The sequence below is a fragment of the Cyclopterus lumpus genome, chromosome 13 (assembly GCF_009769545.1).
Source record: "Cyclopterus lumpus isolate fCycLum1 chromosome 13, fCycLum1.pri, whole genome shotgun sequence".
Taxonomy (NCBI): Eukaryota; Metazoa; Chordata; class Actinopteri; order Perciformes; family Cyclopteridae; genus Cyclopterus; species Cyclopterus lumpus.
The window spans coordinates 9,310,444-9,332,883 of record NC_046978.1 but is presented as its reverse complement, the minus strand read 5'-3'; the positions used below and the strand labels follow the sequence as shown (position 1 = coordinate 9,332,883).

General features: G+C 40.9%; 1 protein-coding gene across 6 annotated transcripts; it reads left to right on the top strand.

Moving 5' to 3' along the window:
• Window positions 1-392: 392 nt before the first annotated feature.
• On the top strand, window positions 393-21,310 carry stim1a (stromal interaction molecule 1a). 6 transcript variants are annotated; one of them, XM_034548899.1, is made up of 14 exons: window positions 393-577; window positions 1,244-1,376; window positions 4,181-4,311; window positions 5,735-5,849; window positions 6,696-6,807; window positions 7,328-7,443; window positions 10,341-10,518; window positions 15,244-15,421; window positions 16,157-16,324; window positions 16,576-16,676; window positions 17,130-17,359; window positions 18,804-18,867; window positions 19,148-19,221; window positions 19,586-19,704. In XM_034548899.1, exons 2-14 carry the CDS (start codon window positions 1,256-1,258, stop codon window positions 19,591-19,593), a joined length of 1,596 nt encoding a protein of 531 aa, XP_034404790.1. In that variant the 5' UTR covers window positions 393-577; window positions 1,244-1,255; the 3' UTR covers window positions 19,594-19,704. The 6 variants fall into 6 exon arrangements, with proteins under 6 accessions (XP_034404790.1, XP_034404789.1, XP_034404787.1 ...); XM_034548898.1 differs by having other exon boundaries at window positions 19,148-19,245; XM_034548896.1 differs by lacking the exon at window positions 19,148-19,221 and having other exon boundaries at window positions 19,700-21,310.
• The last annotated feature ends 1,130 nt before the right edge of the window (window positions 21,311-22,440 follow it).

The following is a 22,440-nucleotide window of genomic DNA, read 5'->3' as shown; positions in this document are numbered from 1 at the left end:
TTAGGCATTCATATGTCTAGGATTAGTCAACATAGTTTCATTATTAAAAAGAATAGTTTACAATATGTATCACAATATGTTAAATGTATGCAACATCTATTTTGTTTAAAGCATCACTTTTGAATTACTTAATAAGACATAAGACAAAACTAAAATAAACAAACAAAACCTTCAATAACTAATGCGTTACTTTTTTATTACAATGTATTTACATATAGTGGACGCCCGAATTATGTGAAACACATGGAAAGGACATTGCGTCCCAGTGTATTGCCTTAAACAATCCGCTAAATGGCAAACTTCGGCAATTTAAATTAATTCGACATGATATCAGTACACACTCCGGGCGTTAGGGGGCGAACGTTGCTGGTAATAACCAGGGACTCTGATGTGTAGAGGAAGATAAGTGTCAACCACATTCTGCGGCGTTCTCTGTCTCGTCTCGGTCGGGAGAAAGATCGAGACCTTTCTCACAGGAGGTGAGTCCGCCGTGCTTCAACTCCCGAGGGACCAGGCGTCTGCTGCAATGTCAACGCAGAGCTGAAGCTACAGACCTGCTGGCTCTGATACATGACAGGTGACTTTATGTTTTTTTTGTAATTCATTAGTAACCTTATCATCCAGCCTAGAAAATGCCGAAACTGAAGAAGAAGAACAAACACGGAAGCGTGAGTGTGAGGGCTCCGTGTTGTTGCTTCCCCTTTGTTGGCTATTCCACTTCGTTTCCTCGTTCGCAGAGATGTTTAGCTAGCTAGCGCTCGTCGGGGCTCGTCCGACATCCCTTCAGTCGCTCACGGACCGGGGGCTCACACGCCGGGCAGCTGTTACAATCTCCAATTGCGTTGTTTTTCTCCCTGAAGTGACATGTGTTTCCAAACACCGCCAAGAACCCACAAACGCAGCTAAACGGACAACACAACATTGACATAGCCAAAGCCAGGTATTAGCAAGCTAGTGACTCTATGCACTCATTCATTCTGGAAGAAGAGGAACACAAGTGGTCGCATGTGCCTCCAGTTGCTGCGCGTGATCTTTATGTAACGAACCGTATTTCTCGATGTGCTCTTAACCGATTGATGCCGTTTCCTCTCCATGTCAACGTGTCACGTGTTCGAGCAGACAAAGTAGCTGCATTGTCTTTTTAGTTCTGAGCTTCGTTTACTCTATTAACCTCGACAGAAACGCTACGAATTAGTTTCGCTGGTATTATCGGAATTGTCAAGGGACTGCTTCTTCTTTCCAGCACGCACCAGTCATGGAGTTCAACACGTGTGTGGCCTTGTGGATATGTTGCTCGTGTCTCGTTGGAGAAAGTTGGACTGACAAACCAAGTTCACCTACACCAGACAGTCAGATTGTTGAACACGGGGTGTCAGGTGAGTAAACAATGATTGCAGGAGTGTATTGTGTCTTTCTCATCGCCTTTTGTTATCCACCTGTTGGGCTAAGATGACGCATACATGGTCAGTTGGAGTATTACTGTTCGTGCCACATCTTTTGTGATTGTGCACACACTCTGTAGCTATGCTGAGAATAGTCCAGCTGGCATTCTCCATTAAGTCCTGTCCAACTCAAGCCACCTAGTCAAACAAGAGGTAATTGATCGAATGGTTAGTGGAGCATGTGTCTCTGAGGTAATACTAATCATCAAGATGTTAAATGACTGCCATTAAAGGTTTACATTAGAACTAATACATTGCTAATATTTCCCAACAATTAGTGGTACAATATTTACAACATACTCTCGTTCTTTGTTACACTTTAATTTGTTTAAATTAGTATAACAATGTTGACCTCGCACAAGTTTATGCCGTCATTCAATTATTCATTGCACAGTACTACAGAGGACTCTATAACATTAATACTAATTGTTATTGGATTTGCCCATATGTGTCTCACCAAAATACTTAACTATGAAACAATGGCATAATCCTACAGTGGCTTACTGCATTACATTATTTAGTACAGATTTATTTCCTTTTAAATAAATTTAACAAGCAACAAGCAGAAAAGAAAAAATGTGTTCACTTGTTAAATGAGTTCCTTTCTCACTGTGATAATCTCTGAATTTAATCCGCATATTGAGTTCACATGAATAATAACAATGGTTGCATCTATAGAGCTTATCTTGACGTAAACTATGAAACCATTGGGATATGTCTGAGCAAGTTATGACATGCTCTGTCTGTTTTTTTAAGTGTACTAGAGTAAGAATTCATACCTATTTTTCAGAAGGCATAATAGTTCCATAGATTTTAATTTTGAAATATTGTGGGAAAATAGAAACTGTTGAGACATTGTCCACATTGCTCATACACATTTAGTGTTTGAAAGACATTTTTTTTTAATTGTGTCGCATGTCACAAGAGGCCAGTCTGGGAAAAAATGGTACTATTGACAATGATTTTCAAGGCTTGACAGTAATTCTGAACGGAGACACACGTATAGTTACTGCTGCAGTTAAGAAGTGGCAAAGTTGTGGCGTTTGTTCTTCTTCGACATGCAGGCACACAAAATGACTTGCATAACTTCTTGAGCTCATAAAAAAGGCAGGTATGACTGGTATGTAAATATCTAATCTTGTGTCTGCGGAGGTTTTCAAGCCAAATGAGAGAGGGCTAGGTTGTGTACATGGAAGTGTTGCAGGTGGTAGGCTTACACAAGGGAAACTGTCACTCTTTATTTAACATGGTGAGTGTTAATAAGTGAGCAGAAAGGCCTTTTTGGCCTTGCTGGTTCCCTAAGGCTGAATGCTTGCTTACTTTGGCTCAAAAAATGTACTTTTTAAAACAAGAAGTTCACGTTGTGCATTAAGCCTTCCTAGTTCATGTAGAGGCACACATTGCCAACTAGAAAAACTGTGTTGTACATATCCATGGACACAGTGACCGTTGCAGAGATTATTCTGTGACATAGTTTACTTTCTGTGTTGTGTCTCAAACCGCTGAGTCAACCTGTCCTAACATGTGGTTCTCGGAATAAATAAAACATGGATTTGTATGATAAGTTGTCGGAGGCGGGGCATCAAGCTAAATGTCCTGGGACAGGGATGTGTACAGATTGTAAAGCCCTCTGAGGCAAATTTGTGATATTGGGCTATACAAAATAAACTGAATTGAATAACATCCATACTTCTGAAATGGTATTGTGCTTGTAAATTTACTCAACTTCATCTGCTTTAATTTAAACATTACACATTTAAGTGTATTGTTATTACATGTAGGCTGCCATGCCCTTTCAAACAACTGCTGAGTATCTGCAGTAAATGCCAAACAAGGTTTCATCTTAGTGGGAGTGGCGGCATTATCTGTGATCTGTCAGAGGATCTCTAATCCCTCAGGAAGGAGAGGAAACACAGAGGGCAGATGTGCTTCACGGGAGAACTGACAGATATTGATAAATTCCACGACTATTTATCATGGAGACATACATTTCTGAGTTATCTACATTTGATCTAAAATCCTAACAGAGGCCCTACTGTCAAAACTTTTGAATATATTTGATTGTAAACAACATTTTAATGATATTTTATTAAACAGAACTGTAAAATCCAAATCGAAGATGGATTAAAAAAAAAACACAAACTGAAAGATTATTATTATTATTATTATTATTATTATTATTATTATTAAAAGCCAATTTGGTTTATTTCGCTTGCATTTGGTCTACACAGTAGGTCTGATGTCATAGTATCAGGCTTCTGGGTAACATCACCACATTGAGTGAAACGCTTTACTTAAAGAAGGCTTTAGAGAGAGAATTAGTTGAGATAATAATGCTTCAAATTATATTAAAAACATCTTTTTATTTCTGGTGCTACAGGACTAATTGTTTCTATTTATCATTGAAAAATACTGTTAGATATTCCTGAATAATAAACCTGAAAAATTGCACATTGGTACTTCAATTAAAAAACTTCAGCCTACTTTAGCTTTCTGTAATATCATATCTCAACAGTAAAGAATCATGACTAGGATTTCCAACAAACATCTTTTGAATAGTAATTCACGGTGAAGACATGTTGCAATACAACATTGTTGCTTAATCCCCTTGAACAGTGAATGAAGTAGTGCAATTACTTTAGTCATCTCTATTGTTGTTGTTGTTGTCAGTAGTAGTAACTCATGAGTTTCAGAAGTGCCTGTAACACCATCTTGATACGACTCTGTTTCTCCACCAGATTTCTGTCGCATTGATGCGCCACTATGCAAGGATGAGAATGGAGTTCTCAGCTATGAGTCTATCCGTAGTATCCACAAGCAGATGGATGATGATGCGAACGGCAATGTAGACGTGGTGGAGACGGACGGCGTAAGTAACACCCTAAAAAGTTTTCCCCAGGAGCTGATGCTCTGTTATTATGGTTTGCATAGACGGAGAGGTTTACATGTATCATTATCGGACTCTTCAAAGGATTTGCTGCCAAAATGGTCAGTTAATCATAGCCCTGTAATATCCTGAACTTACTCAAAGTAACTGGAGGATTTGTCCAGTTTGTACTCCAGTTCCCTTTTTGACTGAAGTTGTCAATAATGAACTGAATTCCCATTATGTGTGGTTGTAACTGGTATCTGTACAAACCCAACGAACAAACAATGAAATATTTGTGTTCCTTTAATCAGAATTTGTGGTTTGTATTTCTGAAATGCATGACAAATAGTAGTCAGTCATAGCTGCTTTTCTTTTCAATACAGTGAAGTGTAATGAAAGCACCATAGACACTGATAAAGTTGTATAATGCTCACCGGAAATCAGATCTGTTGCTTCTGGTTTATAAAGATGCTGCCTGTCGTCCATTTAGTAAAGTTATATACTGAGCTCTAGTCTAAACTACATGTGGCCTTGAGCAGGTCCCTTCTGGAGCCTCATTTAACTTGGATTCTGTCTGTTGCATGTGGTTGAGGCCAGACCAAAGTTGTCTTGCTTAAGAAGAGGCACTTGGTATGCAAATACCCCAAAGGCAAAAAAGTGCGGTACAGTGAGCATGTGTAATGGCTTTGAGCCGAGTAAAAGAAAGCTCAACGCGACTAAGAGCACTTTAAAAAAGTAGTCTGAGTTCCTGTTATAATACAGTGATACAAGACAAAGGATAGCTGATTTCTTAATGACGAAGATCAAAGTCTGCATCTGACTATTAGCAAAAAGCTTCATGTCTTGGCCACATTATACAGTTCCTGCTAATGAATACTTTTTTCGGGAGTGTGATATTTCACCTGCAGCACAGACCATTTCTATACCCTGCAGTGATCCTCCCACACAATTCTATCAAGAATGAAAGGCATGATCATGACTCATCACTGTCCTCCACTCATGTTGCACGAGTTGGCTTTTGTAGGAGTGCAAGATGCTATGCATGTGACTGAGTTAGCCTACAATACAGTGGGCAACCAGGTGTGTGTGTGGATCCATTGACCAATGCATGACCACTACAATGAGGGAGGAAATGGAATTTAGCGTGCCATAGATTTTGGTGTTGGTTTTATATATGTATAGTAGCTATATTTTGACATACTTTTAGAGTTTGACATACTTGAAGTAAAAGTTCAACATTTGGGAAAAGGCTTTTATTAGCAGCCACCTGGAGTCTATGATGGTTGCCATGCGACCGCCACAATAAGATAAGATTTTAGGGGGAAATGACGACATATTTTCACAGGCCAAGTTGCGGAAAAACTAAAAACTTGTGCAAATTGGATTCTTTGTAACCACAACAAACCTCCTTGTCATTCTGCAGTTCCTCAGAGAAGATCTAAACTACCATGACCCAAAGGCCAAGCATAACACCTTCCACGGGGATGACCAGTTCATCAGTGTGGAGGACTTGTGGAACGCATGGAAGGGCTCTGAAGGTACTGCTTCAAGGCATTTGACTTTGTGTGACTTTGGCTGTTGGTCTAAACAGCAGTAATAGCCAGTAAATTGGATATTATGTATTTCACTTGACCTTCTTACTCACCCAACAGAAGAGCAAGGCATTTGGATTAGATGACATGTCAAGCAAAGTGCAGTCTACTTATCAGCTCCAGCCAGTGGCAGAGTGGGACACCATTCACTCTGTCAGCACACAATTCACACACGCTCAATTCCTTCTGCCTATCTGTTCAGCCGGGCTATCGTGTACTCTATGAGAGCACCCATGTCGTTTCACACCCTTTCTGGCTGCCTTTCTTCCTCTTGCTTTGCTCATAGACTTATCTTGCTTTGCAGTTTCTCAATAAGGCTCTGGTGGTTTGGAGGCCGGAAACTGTGGTTTTATTCGAGAGAAGACATCAACACAGTCAGCCCACACTGTTGATGCTCTTCCAGGAGCTGGGGAGTGTATTTCACGTCCCCGGGTACAGACGTTGCTTTGCCTGGCCTGTACTGCAGCCATCTTTAATTCTTGCTTTTTTCACTTTCAGTCTATTCTTGAGCAATTCAAACGCACGATCTATTGAACCTTCACCGTACTTACTCATTGGCCCCAAGAAAAAAACCTACATTTTCTTTTCTGATTGTTTAGAATCACTGTTCTAAAATTAGTGACTAAAAGGCTACAGGTCCACAAGTACATTGTTTGTTCAATATAGATGTGAACACCCTCAAACATCATAAAAGATAAGTCAGCTGTCAATCAGGGGACATATTGTAGCCTTATGAATACTGAATGAGAATCAAGGAGCACTGTCACTGTTTTTATTTATTTTCCCCCTCAGTGTTTAATTGGACAGTGGATGAGATGGTGGAATGGCTCATCACCTACGTGGAACTGCCACAATATGTGGATGCCTTTCGCAAGATGAATTTTAATGGAAGTGTCATGCCAAGGTAAGTCTCCAAATGAAATATGTGCCACAAATAAGTTGTGGTTTATATAAGACTGCTAAGACTTTTTGTAATCTGAAAGGAAAATGAAATACTTAAAGGGAAAGGATGCCAGCTACACATTGTATTCCTGACAACCATAAAGCACAATGTGGGAATGATGCCAACATATAATTCACTTGATGCAACTTGTAGCTACTCAACCCCATTTCCACTACTTTATAAGTCATTACCTTCCTTACATTACATTGGGACTACAGATGAAAAATAGCCTCTTGGCTAACTCTGGCACATTTACAAAAATGTTTATATTAATGTGCACTGTTCCTTATTAAATAAATAAATTAAAAAAATGTCCTATTCTAATCAGTCAGTTGTCTTACATGTACTGTAATTCACTTAACTAGTGTCTCTTCTGACCATTAGATTATTTGTTAAGAGGTCACATTACACATGGCTCAAAATGGATTACAATCTTTGCTCTTCTTTCCTTGTATTGCAAAATGACCGTCTGTTCTCTCAGGCTCGCCGTGAAGAACACCACTCTGACTCTCTCTATTCTGAAGATTCTGGATCGCAGCCATGTGCAAAAGTTGCAGCTCAAATCTTTGGACACTGTACTGTTTGGAGCGCCCCTGAGTATGTGAAACTTTGATTCAAAACATTAATACAACATCAAAGTGTCTGTTCTAGATGATTTAAAACCCTGACTAGAGATGATGTGGGGGGGGGGGGGGGGGTTATTATCTCTTTTGTCAAAGTTTTACTTTAGTCCTCTTTTATTTTCTATTTGATAAGCAGGATGTCTGAAAATCTTGTCAGCTAATTCAGTAAAACCTGGAAAACCTATTTGAATGGTAAAAAACACCCACCCACTGTAGTTTTCCATTATTGTTATTTTCAAAAACCCAAACACTCGTTGTGTTTGTCAAGAATGCACACTCCATCAAATTTAGTTTTGATAGTTATGTGCACCCAACATGTTGTTTTGAGGTATTTCAAAGACATTGCCTTATCTGTCAAATATGTTAGACGGTGTTATTTAGTATAAAACTGTTCATCAGAGAGGCAGAAAACATCTTACAAATGAGTAAGTCAACACGTCAAAAGAAAAAGAGAATTGATTTTACTGTGAAACATCCGGAGGAAGTTTTGCAGTTTGTATTAACGGCCTACTACCGTTACGAACATCCTGTCCACTGTTGTCTGCTACTCCTTTTTCATCAGCACTTTGTGTCTGTGTTTTTAAAAAAAAAAATATTTAGACACTTAAGCATCTACTAACTGATTTACTCATTTGATCACCATAGTGTGCCCACCCTTTGAAATGAGAGGGTAAACCCTGTTACAACAGGTATCTGTTTCAGGCATTGCGTAAGGGAGGGTGGGACCACACTGCTCTGTATTCCAGTCACTCCTCTCTGCGTACGGAGACACACACACACACACACACACACACACACACACACACACACACAACCTCTATAACTACACTTTGTAGGCTTTCAGGGTTTTTTTCTTTTTTTTTTCTCCTGGGTTTGAAACATCACAATGGATGGGGTGTGTCTCTGCTGTCACACCTCTTGGCAGGCTGTGCTGACATTGTGATGAAACGTTCCCAGAATAACTGCCATTTCTTGTTTTTAAGAAAAACAAAAACATGTATGTTAAAAGCTTTGTTACAGTCACAGCTGCATACTTATATTGTGCATTACAGAGCTACAACGTCTGGAGCTTATGGACTAGGTGTTGTGAAAATTCTATTCTATAGAGATACATAAACTATTAATGGTGCGTATAGACTTTCCCAGCCTTGAGGTTTGATCCCTTTTTCAATGGAGAACAACTAAGCTGAATAAAAATTAACACTGTATATTGGTAGGAGTGCTGATGAGGGCAGATGTATGTGATCACATAGAAAATGTAATAGAAAGCAGTCATTTTCATTGAAAATATATTGCACATGGGTACAGTGTGTAGTGGTCTGTGTCTGGCATGTGTCATTGTGGATGCGTTTTGTTTAAGTCACACCCAAAGGAAGACATTAGGGAGCGGTGTCTGGCTTTGACAGCCTCTTAAAGCCACAGGGTCCCACTAATAGTCAGTCTGGCACACTTTACATAGCAGCAGCATTTTAAGACACATCTCACAATGGAGTGATCCTTATCTAGTGGACAGTTGTGTAATAACAATCAAGCCAAGCACATTTCCAGTGTTGTGGTTAATTAAATGTCACTTTCTGCTCTCTGGGTGGGATTTCTGAAAGGCAGTGAGTGAATGCAGTGTTCACAGCTTGGGTGATGACGGAAAGCAAACTGTTTTCGGACTGATAGGGTTGTAAGAGCATTATATAGAACCAAGAGCACGGTCGTGCATTATCTCTGAGATAATGCACTGCATCCGTTTCCTTTAATCATCTGTGTTCGGTCACGATGCAGACCCAAGACACATTTAGCACACATGCAATTTAATGACTTCAGTTTGGGGAGTTAAGAGGCAATGATCTCCACCAACCTATGAAGAGAAAAGAGCAGTATTTAACAGCTGCCTTGTATGCTTTTCTGTCTTTTGACACAATAGCAGGCACCGTTGGTCTGACTTTCTCGACGCGTATGAACCTCAGTTTGTTCTGTACTTTATAAGCAAGTCTACAGGAATATGGACAGCTTTCCTGTAAGATCATTTAGCTCACACTAGAGACTTGGTTATGTGCCTTTTGTGTCATACATGTGAAGAGAGAGCCAGTGTCATGTCACTATCAACCAGTGGTGCAGGAACATCTTTGAAGGTGGAATGTCCTCCTGATCATATCTAAAGAGAAACAAGCCTGTACTGATTGTACTTCCTTTTTGTCTCACTCCAGGAAGTAAAAGTCGTGTTTTTTTACATCTCTTTCCCGCACACCTCATTGCAGGTTTAGCAAGAAACACTTGTGGCTTCCAAGGCTTATAATTGCAGATGTGTGTCAATTGCTGCATGACATCATCAAATGACAAATGTCCAAACGTTACAATGGGTTTAAAAAGTTGACCTGAAACTATTCGACGGCTTCTTATCTGCTTTCTAGCTGCTGTGACTTTCCTACACTAAGAATCTCTTACAATGACATCATGGCAAAATACTCACACTTAGTTATTATTAGGCTTTGATTCATAGCTCCTCATGTTTATCAAATGGTTATAGTTGCCATTGTTTGGTTTTCTGTGCATGTTTATTAGCATTGGTTACCAGACTGAAATAGGCTGTGTTAAGCTGGCTTTGTCGTGGTCTTTTGCACTCAGCCCCTCTCACCGCAACCTGAACTTGTGCTAATGGCTCTTCTATTTGTGTCGCTCCACAACATTTGCCGTATATGTTCAAACACAAGCTTCACACCACATCTGTGTGAATCTTGCTTATTGTCAACAGCTTTATCTTATGAGCTAGCTCTAAATTGCCTGGTTTAAGAGATCCGCTTCTATAGGTTTATCATGTGATGTTGATGTTCATTACCATGCTAAAGTAACTCCTCTTCTTTATTTTTCTTTTTCCGTTAGTGAATAGGCATAGCCACTTGAAGGACTTCATGCTGGTAGTGTCAATAGTCATAGGCATGGGGGGCTGCTGGTTTGCCTACATCCAGAACCGCTACTCTAAGGATCATATGAAGAAGATGATGACAGACCTGGATGGCCTGCAGAGAGCTGAACAAAGTCTGCATGACCTGCAACAGAAGTGAGGGTTTTTCCCACCACCCACACACACTGTTATACTTTACAATAAGTACTGTACTGTCCACACATGCCATTAGTTTACACATAAAGCACATCCTTCTTTCTGTTTTCATATTATAACTTTTAAATGCACCAACTACAATAATGTTCAGCATCTTCTTGTCTACAGTATAGGTCTCAAACTCTACCGTAAACTGACCGCAAGCCAATTTTAACTCTTATTTCGATAAATCATGATTTAAAACTTGCAAGTCCAGTAAGTCTTTCCTCACACAACCCTCATTTGAGTTATTTTATTCCCTGACACTGTAGCATTCTGCTGTAAACTTTAATATTGAACTAATTAATCCAAATAAATTCTGCTCTGAACAGCATTTTTTTCTTTGTTACAAGTTTGATAACGAGATGACAACTACAGCCTCACTCCTTAATTATAAAGCCTTTGGTGAGTGAAATGGCGCCCTTGCTCTTTTTCCCTGAGTATTTATTCTGTTAGCTTTGAGCAGGAATCAATTCAGACAAGGCAGCGTGCAGGAATCCTGCCAGTCAAGGATTTTACAATGCAAATTAGAATTTGCATAGTGGTTCCTATCTATGCTCTATATTACCTGTCATACGTCATTACTGTCACAGCATTGCATGTACAGAGCCACATTGTTCTAAAACGGGAAGTTAAAAAAAACTGGATGAGCTGCACTATGATTCAAACCTTTAGACGACTGACTATACTGTAGATGAATTGACTTTAACGAGTCCCATTTAACCATTGACTTGTATGAAAAACACATACATTTGTATGTGCTGTTGAACAGCTGGAAAGGTAATTAAGCTAGTTTGTACAAGTCGCCAATCAGGAGGTGTCATTAGTAGCTGATGGGGCGGGGCCCATCTTCATCTTTTTTTGTCGGATGCTTCAGCATCTGACTCGGCTTGCATTCTCAAGCTAACTCCTAAGTGCAATGTTTTAAATTCCACACAGACGTGAAAGGGCAGAAAATAAACTGAAAAGTACAAACGTGTTTTGTCTTGGTGACTAATCTAATATAGCCTTCCAAAGTTGTTCATTGTCAGTGATATGGCAGGTATTTCTTTATTAATTAGACCAATTGTACATAACAATAAAAAAAACTGATCTCAGTATCACATGCCGCTGCATATCATCAGTTTCATCAGCTGAGTGAAGAACACCAGGGTTTGTTTGTCTGGTATTCCAGTGAAATCACAGGACTGCACCGTTATCTGTTTTGTGAGGCAGATCCTTATGATCAAGGCATGCAGTTAGGCTTCTTAAATTAATTGCATATATTGGGAAACAATTGTGTATTTTTGATAGCACTGGAGTAATACAGGATTTGTATCAGATAGTGGTGAAGAGATACCTCAGTTCTCATTTAGTGGCCAATGTTGTTGTTCAGCCCTCACCTGTGATCAAGAGCATACGTTTCATTTCCTCGATCCTTCAGTGAATGGAGCCAGCTGAGGTGGCTGTTACCTGGTTTACTCTTCCCTGGGGGCCTTGCTTTAGGAAATTGATCAACACTGATCTCTGGAATACTTTGTCTTCGGTAGATTTAAGCCTGCACTGTTATTTCCTCTTATTTCTTTTAAAGGATACTCAAACTATAATCTAAAGCACAGGTCACGGTTGTTGTTTTTTACTTGAGACGCTGCACAGATAGTGCCATTAAATAGTCTGAAGTCACAATTAATTGTTCTTTTTCTAATGTGTCTGTTTTCTGCTAATGTGTCTGTAATTCCAAGTATTTCTAACTAATATACTACTGAGGCTGCCTTCACTGCAGTATGATAGCATTTGTATCATAGATGTGTTGGTAATGGGGATATGGATACTTGCTCTAAATTATCTTCACCTAGACAAAGGTTAGTTTGAAAAAGTGTTTATTTTTGACAGTTGATGGTTGTCATTTTTTTGTTTTACAACTTTGAGCAGAAGTTGGTCTCAAACGAGGGTGTTAAACTTCTGGGGAGCAGTGACGGGCATTAGCAGATGACTGCACAATATTCAGGTCTTGATACTTGGATACTGAACTGGGAGAGATGAGGTGTTACTGTGCTGTAGGCAGCAACAGGTTCAGTCTACTATTCGTTACTCTTTGTATCAGCATGCTGTTTACATCACTGCTCTGAAGAACACGGCAAATAGAATGTAAAGACACAACTACGATGTCACTGACTGAACTGAGATTGGTGTTTGTGTTGGCTTTGGATTCTTATTTTTCTGTACAGTAAAACTTGATCCTGTTGCAACTGTAGTATCTCTATCATGGCTCCCATGTTTGCATATGTATACTATCTATAGCTATATCCTGTGTTTCCTTATTGGAGCAGTACAATAGGAGAGTGGAACGTATGTTTGTAGGACCAGCCTACTTGACCGCTCCATTGGGGACAAACCATTGAGGTCAAACTCTGTCCCTCTTAAAGACTGCCACCCAAGTCTGTGTTTTCTCTGTGGCTTTACACCTGTGAAAATACACCTGCCACTGCCAACTTTTAAGTTGGCTCTGTCATTTCTTTCTTGCTAAAATAATGGTTAATTCTCCTCTGCAGATTAAACCAGATGGCTATTGTGCAGACATTATGCAGCGTGTACAGCAGGTACCACGACTCGCCATAGCTTTATATTTCGTATCCCAAAAATGATGGCTACTTATTGAGAGTTACAGTGATTTATCTGACACCCAATTGTCTTGCACCCGTTTCCCACAAAGTAGAATATGTCCGATAATGCATAATGATTTTAAAATTCCCATTAATTATACTGGAGTTTTGCACTAGCTTGTGTATTAACCTTGTGTAATGAAGATGTTAAGCAGTCAAGTTAACCTATTTATCTTTTGCCAAAAGCAGGTGACTAAGATTCTCAGACCTTTCAGAGTTGGTGTTAAGCATTAACGTGTTTATAAATGGACAGCCAGTTACTGTGGCTGTGGGAAGGGATATTAAATTATATTGTAGGTCGTTGTGACCAACGAGAAGAGACCTTCATCTCATTGAGCACGTGTTTTTGGAGCTGAGAGAGCGAGGTATGTCCTCTGTCTGTAGCCACGCTTTCTTCCTGATCCCTGCTGCCAGCTGCTTTCTTTCCATACCTTCAAGCAGATCCTGTAGTGGTATCAAGTAGCCTGGCCCTGTCATGGCTGCCCTGTTTGGAGACAGTGGGAGGAGGCTTTGACTGGAGCTGCATTTCCTGGGTGCCTTTACAATGCCGTAGGCTGCAGCCTCGGCCTCACTGGTGGGAGCATGACTGCTGATTCTTCCGCATTTGGATTGAGGTGTGGTGTGCAAACAGACTGGCAACTGTGTTAGTTACTTTTCTTCCCTTTCAACACAATTGTTTATCCGCTCAGGGAAGTAGGATGAATACAGGTGAAACAAGATTTGTCGTCTTTTTCGCTGCCAGTGCCTTCCGGATCTAAACTAGAGAATGACAAAGGTCAGGGTCGAAAGCGGTAGCAGGACTGCCGGCCACCCACATTTTTCCATAGCAAGCTCTTTGGATCGCCTTTCATTTCTATGTTCCCTCTGCTGTTGTGTTTGGCCTGATGGGAGGAGGGTGCTTCTCCCTACTGACTGAAATGTAGTACTGCATCCTGCCCTTTTTTAATATGTGTGATTGTGTGCCTCCGTGCTAGCATCAGTTGTAGCCAGAGGCAATATCTTGTTGCCTGGCAATATCTCAAACGCCTGGAGAGAATGTCTTCTGTAATAAAGAAACGTTCATCTGGAATCAAGGATAAACTGATTAGACTTTGGAAGTCAAAGGTCACTGTGACCTCATGTCCGTCCAATATTTGCAATATCTTAGCAACACCAAATTTGGCACAAAGGTCAAGGTCACTATGAACTCCCAGAAGTTGTTGTTGAATTGTAATGCTAGTTATGATAAAGTGATGACATTTAGAGAGGCATGGATGTCCAAAGGCATAAAACCACGAGGCACTAATTCTAGTTTAGTTGTATATCTGTTATAAGTGACAGTCTTACATGTAACAATAGCATTCCCAAGTCCTCATAACTGCTTAGCTAGATGAGGGACTGTTAAAGTAAAAGTCTGTATTATCACCTGAGAGTCCCCATATTGGGTTACAGATCAAATTAAACCGTTTATTTCTTGGTTTCAACGATTTTAATTCATATTCTGTTTCTACATCACAATAGTTATGCTTGGACAAGTTTATGGATTACAAAAACTGCATACATGATATTATTGATTCATTTAAAAAAGAGGGGCTTGTCACATGACATAATTGTATAAAGTTGTGACATGCCCCTCGTTTTAATAAGTAGCCTTTTTTCGGGGGGGCTCATCTAAAAATACCCCGAGTACAAACCAACACATGATACTCCAGGAGCATTGGGTACCACACTGAACTGTTCTAAAGTTACGGTGGCAGCTGTTCTCATTCTTCGCTCTGCTCCCTCCGATGTCAGTTTATTGTGAGCTGCCTGGCAGCTGGCCATGGCTCTCTGCTCTCTACATGTTAGACATTGTTTCCGGTGATTCATAGATGATGCAAGTCTTAGATTCCACACATACATGGTACTCTCATGCTTACACGTCATGCTTACCCACAGACACTGGCACCTACTATGCTATGTTCCTTTGTTTGGCCATATCAAGCAGCTAAAGATGTCTTCCTTCTAAGATGGAAAATAAAAAAGTACGATATTTTATTCTTTTTGTTCCCCTCATTGTTTTCAGGCTGCAGATCGCCCAGGAGGAGCACCGCACAGTAGAAGTGGAGAAGGTGACCCTGGAGCAGAAACTGAGGGATGAGATCAACGCAGCAAAGCAGGAAGCCCACCGCCTGAGGGAGCTGCGTGAGGGCACCGAGAACGAACTGAGTCGCCAAAAGTACGCTGAAGAAGAGCTGGATCAGGTAGTTGCAAAGTGATACATGTGATTTGAACATAGAGTTTGTAGTCAAGCACACAAAGGAGAGGCAGTGAAAGTGAGCGGATCGTGTGAACTTTCAAGGTGGCAACTGCGCAGTATGTTTTAGTTTTATCACACTGGCTATAGTATACATATGCCCACTGTAGTTGTTTGTCCATTAGGAGTTTGGCAGGAACGGCACAGCACATCCCACACAAGTAAAACACATGAGTATTTGCTTGCTGGACTATCACAGTGATCTAATTCAGACACTTTTGTCACCGTTTTTTTTTTTTTTTTTCATTCAGAAACACAGTGAGAAATTGGAAAAATTCAGGGCTTTCGGATTCAGTGTAGTTTCAAGACGCTTAGAGGCAAGTGTTAAGATCCATCAGTCCATAAATATAAAACCGGTTTGGGAGTATGTAGGATTTAGACATGCTCGTCTTTTGTTTGTGTGCTTTATACAACTTTGTGACCATTTTTTGACATTGAAAAAGTGATTTACTACAAGTTGTGTGTTCGTAAGAGATTTGTTCTTTATATAGCACATTCATGTATTTTCCACACACCATTCTTACATTTTGGTTTGAAAATTTCACAAATGTGTAATTCTCCTATTTACAAAATCAGACAGTCCCAAAAACACAATCATTATCAGGACCGTGTTGCCACATAATCTAAAGTCAATCAATGCATTGGTTTTAATGTGTCTCCTAATGCTTGACATTTGTTGCAGGTGCGCATGGCGTTGAAGAAGGCAGAGAAGGAGTTGGAGTCCCGGAGTAGCTGGTCCCCGCCAGAGTCCCTCCAGAAGTGGCTGCAGCTCACCCACGAGGTGGAGGTGCAGTACTACAACATCAAGAAGCAAAACGCTGAAAAGCAGCTCCTGTTGGCCAAAGAAGGGGTAAGCATGTAAAAACCTTTTGGGGAATGTAAATGACCATCTATTCCAGATCATATATGATTTTAGATTAGCCTCTTCACAATATCTGAACCTAAAATATTGTGTATATTTCAGTTGTTGTGTAAAAATGATTGGAGTACAAATTAGGGCAGCCTCATTAAGTAATATGCACGATGGTTTGATTTTGAATACTCATTGGACTGCTGTAGTGGAGCATGTCAATACAGCATTTTGGTCGTTTGTGTTCACAGGCGGAGAAGATAAAGAAAAAAAGGAACACTCTGTTTGGGACTTTCCACGTGGCTCACAGCTCCTCTCTGGATGATGTGGACCACAAAATACTGTCTGCAAAGTAAGTCAGAGATTGTAATTGTACAGTACATTTTAATAGAATTTTAGAAAACAAGCATTTTTATTTTTAAAAACACAAGTGAATTAAACCCCATTTGTAGGGGAAGGAGGGTAATAAAGTATTGACTGCACACTGTAATATGACTCCTCGTTCTGGACAGCATCCCAAAATACCAGGATGTGGTCTGTAATAGACATGGGCATTCTGCGAGACACGAGTCAAAGAGAGCCCTATCCCCACCAGTAGCTGACATTTGATGAGCTCTTGCTCCCAATGATATCTTCTTCTTTTGTTGTATTGTCTCCCAATCAGGCCTATATGTGGCGCTAACATTTGTCCATCTATCGGATTACCAATACCACTTTTTGTCTTTGATATTATGTCTCTTTATAAAGTGCTAAGTTACTTCTCCTCTTGACTTATTTTTCCTCTCCTTCTTTCATTCATTTGCAGACAAGCCCTGGGTGAGGTGACAGCTGCTCTGCGGGAGAGGCTTCATCGTTGGCAGCAGCTAGAGATCCTCACAGGTTTTACCATCGTCAACAACCCAGGCCTTCCTTCTCTCACCTCGTCCCTCAACCTTGACTCCAGCTTCATGGGCGGCAGAGCTACGCCTCAGCACTTCATCATGTCTGACGACATGGACGACTTGGATGAGGATATCGTGCCTGGAAATCTGCAATGTAAGAGTTCATCTGAATCTCTTGGCAGTTCTGGGGGAAGTAGCAAACGAACCCCTAAACTCTCCAAGGCTCTGCTGGGAAAATCCAAAAATCTGTCCACATGATAATTTGGACCTTTTTTGTCATGCTACAATTGCCTGAATTTGTCCTTGTTGCCTCCCTGGTGATGGAGGTAGTGAGGGTCACGCATGTCTATGGTTGAATGAGTGTGTTTTTACATTTGTCTAATTGTAAATGTCTTGTTCTTTTACACACAATTCCATTTCAAGCTGTGTTAACTTGACTCTCAGTCTATAATGGGGACTGAACTGAATCCTGTGACTTTCCTCTGGAAATTGAAATGTCAAGAAAAATACACATCTTAATGAGAACGAGTCTTTGTGCTGACCTTATTGGAATGGTTGTGTCCTAATATGTGCTACAGACCTTTTGCATCTGATTTTGGTCAAACGACTGCAACCAAAAGAAGCATATCAAATGCGTCAGTGCCCATGATATTTGCTTTAAAAATACGCAAATCATTTTTTGAAAATCCTTATGTAAAACAACTTGTTTTCATTGCATAAACACATCTCGTACATCTTTATCTCATCAAAGAAATCGATTCTGATGACCGTAATGCACATGTGCTCTATAATTAACTTCTTATTATTAACACTTGATACACGTTAGGTTTGACTAACTGCAGGCAAATCTGTTTCTGCAGAATCCTATTCCGACCAAAATAGTGAGTAAGTCTTTTAAGCGCTCCCTCTCTCACTCCACCACCTCTCTGGCACTTGGCTTCCACTGCTGTCTCGTCGGGCTCACCACACATGGCCCCCCCTGGAACGGCGAGCCAGCGACCTGTGGTCCGTTGAGTCAGACTGTCGCCACATGTGGATATATCCTGGTTGGCCATTTATTCGCGCCCCAGTTTAGTCCTCAGTCTGACATCCCTCCCTCCTCCCTTGACTCAAAGCCACACGGCGCTGTGATATGTTATAGATGGACAGTACGATGCAGACGGACACAGCTGAAAGAGAAACATCTCCATGCTGCGGTCATCTGACCTCCCCTGAGTTGCTTGCTTGCCACATACACCTTCTCTAAATCTTGTCACCACCCAGTGCACCCCTTCTTTCTTCCCATAGTGATTGTCACCTCTTTTCATAAATGGCCTAATAATTGTTGAATAGTTATATTTTATTAATTCAAACCCGATATCTTTGTTGGAAACACCGTCACTTGTTGTGAGCAGGAGAGATGAAACGATGGTGCTGGGATCACAATTCAATTATGGTGAATGGGATTTATCTTGGAGACTTAATCACATTCCAAGTTTATTATCTGTGAAAGTAAAGAAAAAAGGTATTCCAGCACCCGAGTGTGTTTCCACTAACCTCGCCTTGTCCGTCAGACGATTTCACAAGTGGTTGTTGATGATGATGTTTTGTGCCCACAGCTCCCAGTATGATGTCCCTGCGCCAACGCCACATTGACCCCCAGCTGGCCATGGGCTCTCAGAGGTTGGTAGAGAGTTGCCTGTTGGTGGGGCAGCAGGGGGCGGGAACCCTATACCCATCCAGGTCCAGGGCCCCCCTCAGGCAGTCACAGTCGTTTGGGCAGCTCGATTGTCTCCCTCTGCCGCCTCTTTACTCGGCTGTGTCTCACCCCTCCATCATCTGTACCGCCAACCTAAACCCTCATTCCCAGTCCTCCTTGGTCTCCTCTTCCTACTGCTTACCCAGCTCTGTGGGTGGCGTTGAAGCCCTTCATTCCTCCCATATATATCATGCTTCTTTCCAGCCCATGGATCCCATTCCTGATTTCACCTTCTCTGATGTCTCCAAAGCACGCCCCTCATACAGCGACAGCTTCGGGTACCCGTCTCTTTCCGAAAGCATGTGCGTGGATGCGTTTTATACCACCTGTCCGTTTTTTTTTTTTTTAAAGTGTGCATCGTAGCATGGGTATCTTCATCTGGCCATCTTTAGTGTTCAATTTCTTTCATGTCATTGCACCTTACGTGGCATAACAGAATCTCCATGTATGCATACATCTTCAACCTCTCGGTGTTCTTTGCCTGCATAACTAACTAGTGTGGAGTTCCAGACTGTGCCCTGCATATGTCCAGTGCTTTGCATGCACAGTGTAGAGAAACCCCAGCATGCAAGCATTACACTTTAATGTACGGGTTCTTGTCCTTGTTTCCTCTAACTTATGTCCCTCCCACCCTCCCCACAGGGACCTAAATCGCTCTGACTCCGACTCCTCCCTGTCCCTCTCTCAAGTTGGTGATCGGCTATCTGCCTACAGCTCCAAAGGCCACCTAATCAAGCCCACCTCCCTCATTCACAGCCTGTCCGGCCGCGCAGATGACGCCATCTCTCTGCATGCTCACACACCCAACGGAGGCAACCGCATTCATGAGGTCAGTCCTGCAGAGCCCGTCCACGACAGCCCCATACTCATGAAGAAGATGTACGGCACGGAGCAGTCGCCCAGCCTGGGAGAGATCAACAGTCTGTCGGAGTCCTCCCGCTCGCTCAGCCCCAACTCCACTGAACCTGACACGCCGTCACCGACTGGAGGACAACCGGGGCCAAAGGTAAACAGCCGCATCCCACAGCTGTCCACCAAGAAGAGCCCGCTGGAGGAGGACAGTGGCTCCACGGGAGAAGACACCGATTCCACCGCCAGCCGCAAGAAACACACCTTCAAGATCTTCAAGAAGCAGAAGAAATAAGGGCTTTATGAACTTCAGGCTTTCAGAGCTGTTTGACTGAATTCCTCTTGTCTGTTTTTTAGAAACAAGGTTTGAGGGGTCGTTAGTGGGCAGATGATGGCACAATCTGTTGCCGGTGCATTTTTTTTTTTGTAGGTACGACACCTACTCTAAGAAACTGGGAGCAACCAGCTGTTCGGTTTTATCTGCGTATTGGGTCAATGTGGGAAGTGGGTAGGTTTGTATATTGGAATGTAAAGTATTATTTATTCAGCAGGAAGTTGTGCCAGTCTCAAAGAGAAATGGGTCTCCTGGTTGGTTTTTCTTTCTTGTTCTACAATCTATAACATTTTGCATGTCTTCACTTTAGTTTGACTGATACTCGAATGCCCTTTAGTGTTTGCTTGGTTCTTGTTGTTAACTTGCCTAGACAACACTTGATGTTTCTTTTATTACCACCTATCCTACAAGTCCAAATTGAATGTGCGCTCCCTTTGACTCACTGAGTACTTTGTTTTTATTGATGGTGACATGTTTGTCTTTCTTTTTTTGTTGTCTTCTTCTTGGCAGAGCAAATGACACATTCAAGAGATCCTCCAACAGTAGACTATAGAAAGCTCAGGCTGTTTCAATTCTGACTCGGTACATGTTTGACAGCTAAAAGGAAGATTAAATAGTGATTGAGTACAGCAATAGTAGCTTTTTGGTTTATACTGCCTAGAAGTGTAAAACAAATGCTAAATAATGAGTTCATCCAAGTGCACCCGGATGGCATCACCTTGTGTACAAAATAGAGCTTTACATTCGGTAAATCTCCTAAATTACAAAGGGACCATCAAATGGAGCATCAGACCGTTGGCTTTATTTTTAGTATTTAATTGTTGAGTGCGTAAGACCATTCGAGTATAAAAGAAAAATGCTTAACAAATGTAAACACTGATTAATATTTGGATTGACACATGCCTATATATAGGTGTTTGAATGTCCTGGATTGAAGTGTCTTAAGTACCAAAAACATAATTACCAATGAAATTGCGTGACAATGAACATTTATCTGGCTTTGTATGGACCATTAGGATACAACTTTTGGAGAAAGTGTACAATGCATACCTTTTTAAAAACAACAAATGAATCAAAGAATTTAACGCCAAGCACTTGAAGCACATTTTTATTCAACTTTTGAATAAAAGTAAACTTTTGTTTTCAAAGATTTTCATATTAAAAGATAAATGATATCCTCCATATTTACTGGCTGCGAGTTTAACTTGGATTTGGGTCCTGCTGTCCTCTGTCTTGTTTCTCTTTTGGTGGACAACGAAAAGTTCACATCAGTGTGAAGAGATGGGTGCTGGTAAGGGCTACAGTTACAAGGCAGCAGCATTTGCTCTGTGTAAGATGGACATGTTCAAGTTGCAGCCATTTTTTTTATCCACCTTTTATGGAAGATTTAGACCAATCCCGTCAAAGTGCCAAATCACTATCTCTGTCGGAGGGCTTTGTAATTGCAGGGGGTTCAGCGCTACATACAGTATGTCTGTACATCACTATTTATATATTCATATACATACAGTATGTGATGTACAGACATACTGTAGTCTTTACATCACTATGTATATATGCATATACATACAGTATGTGATGTACAGACATACCGTATGTCTGTACATCACTATGTATATATGCATATACATACAGTATGTGATGTACAGACATACTGTATGTCTACATCACATACAGGATGTGAGTTTACACATTGAATGTCTAAAGGTGTTGTTGCTGTGACAGTGTTGTCAGTACAGTAGGTTTACTTTTGTCACAGATAATTACTATCGTCAGATTACCACGACAGAACGTTGTGCCCGTTTTAATATTGACAGCTTCTTATGAGCACAGAACTATGCATCAGTAGTTGTAGGTGATAAAGTAGTAAGGACGCCAGTACACTTAGGGTGCTCCTGACCGATGAACAACCAAAAAGTGCTGCAAAAGACAGTCGGCCTCCCCCAGCCTCATAATGTAACAGGTGGTTTGGACGCGCAAGACATGTTTGAATATTTTATTTTAGAAACCAGTTTAAAAAAAAAAATAATAATATTTCCTACTTCTACTTTTTTAAAGTGTCATTTGTACCTTTTTTGCACGACAGAGCTGTAAATGGATTATGCCTCCTGAGTGTGTGCGAGCGCGCGCGCACATGTGTGTCCGTCTGCTTCTAGTATAATGCATTGTAATGTTGATGCATGTCAACTAACAAAACCTACATTGGGTTAAAAGAGTGGATCAGCTTAAACTCGTCACTACCCACTCTACTTTCGTTCCTTCTCTTTTAGTTTGAGCTTCTATTTATGAATACAAACAGTATATTTGTACAGAG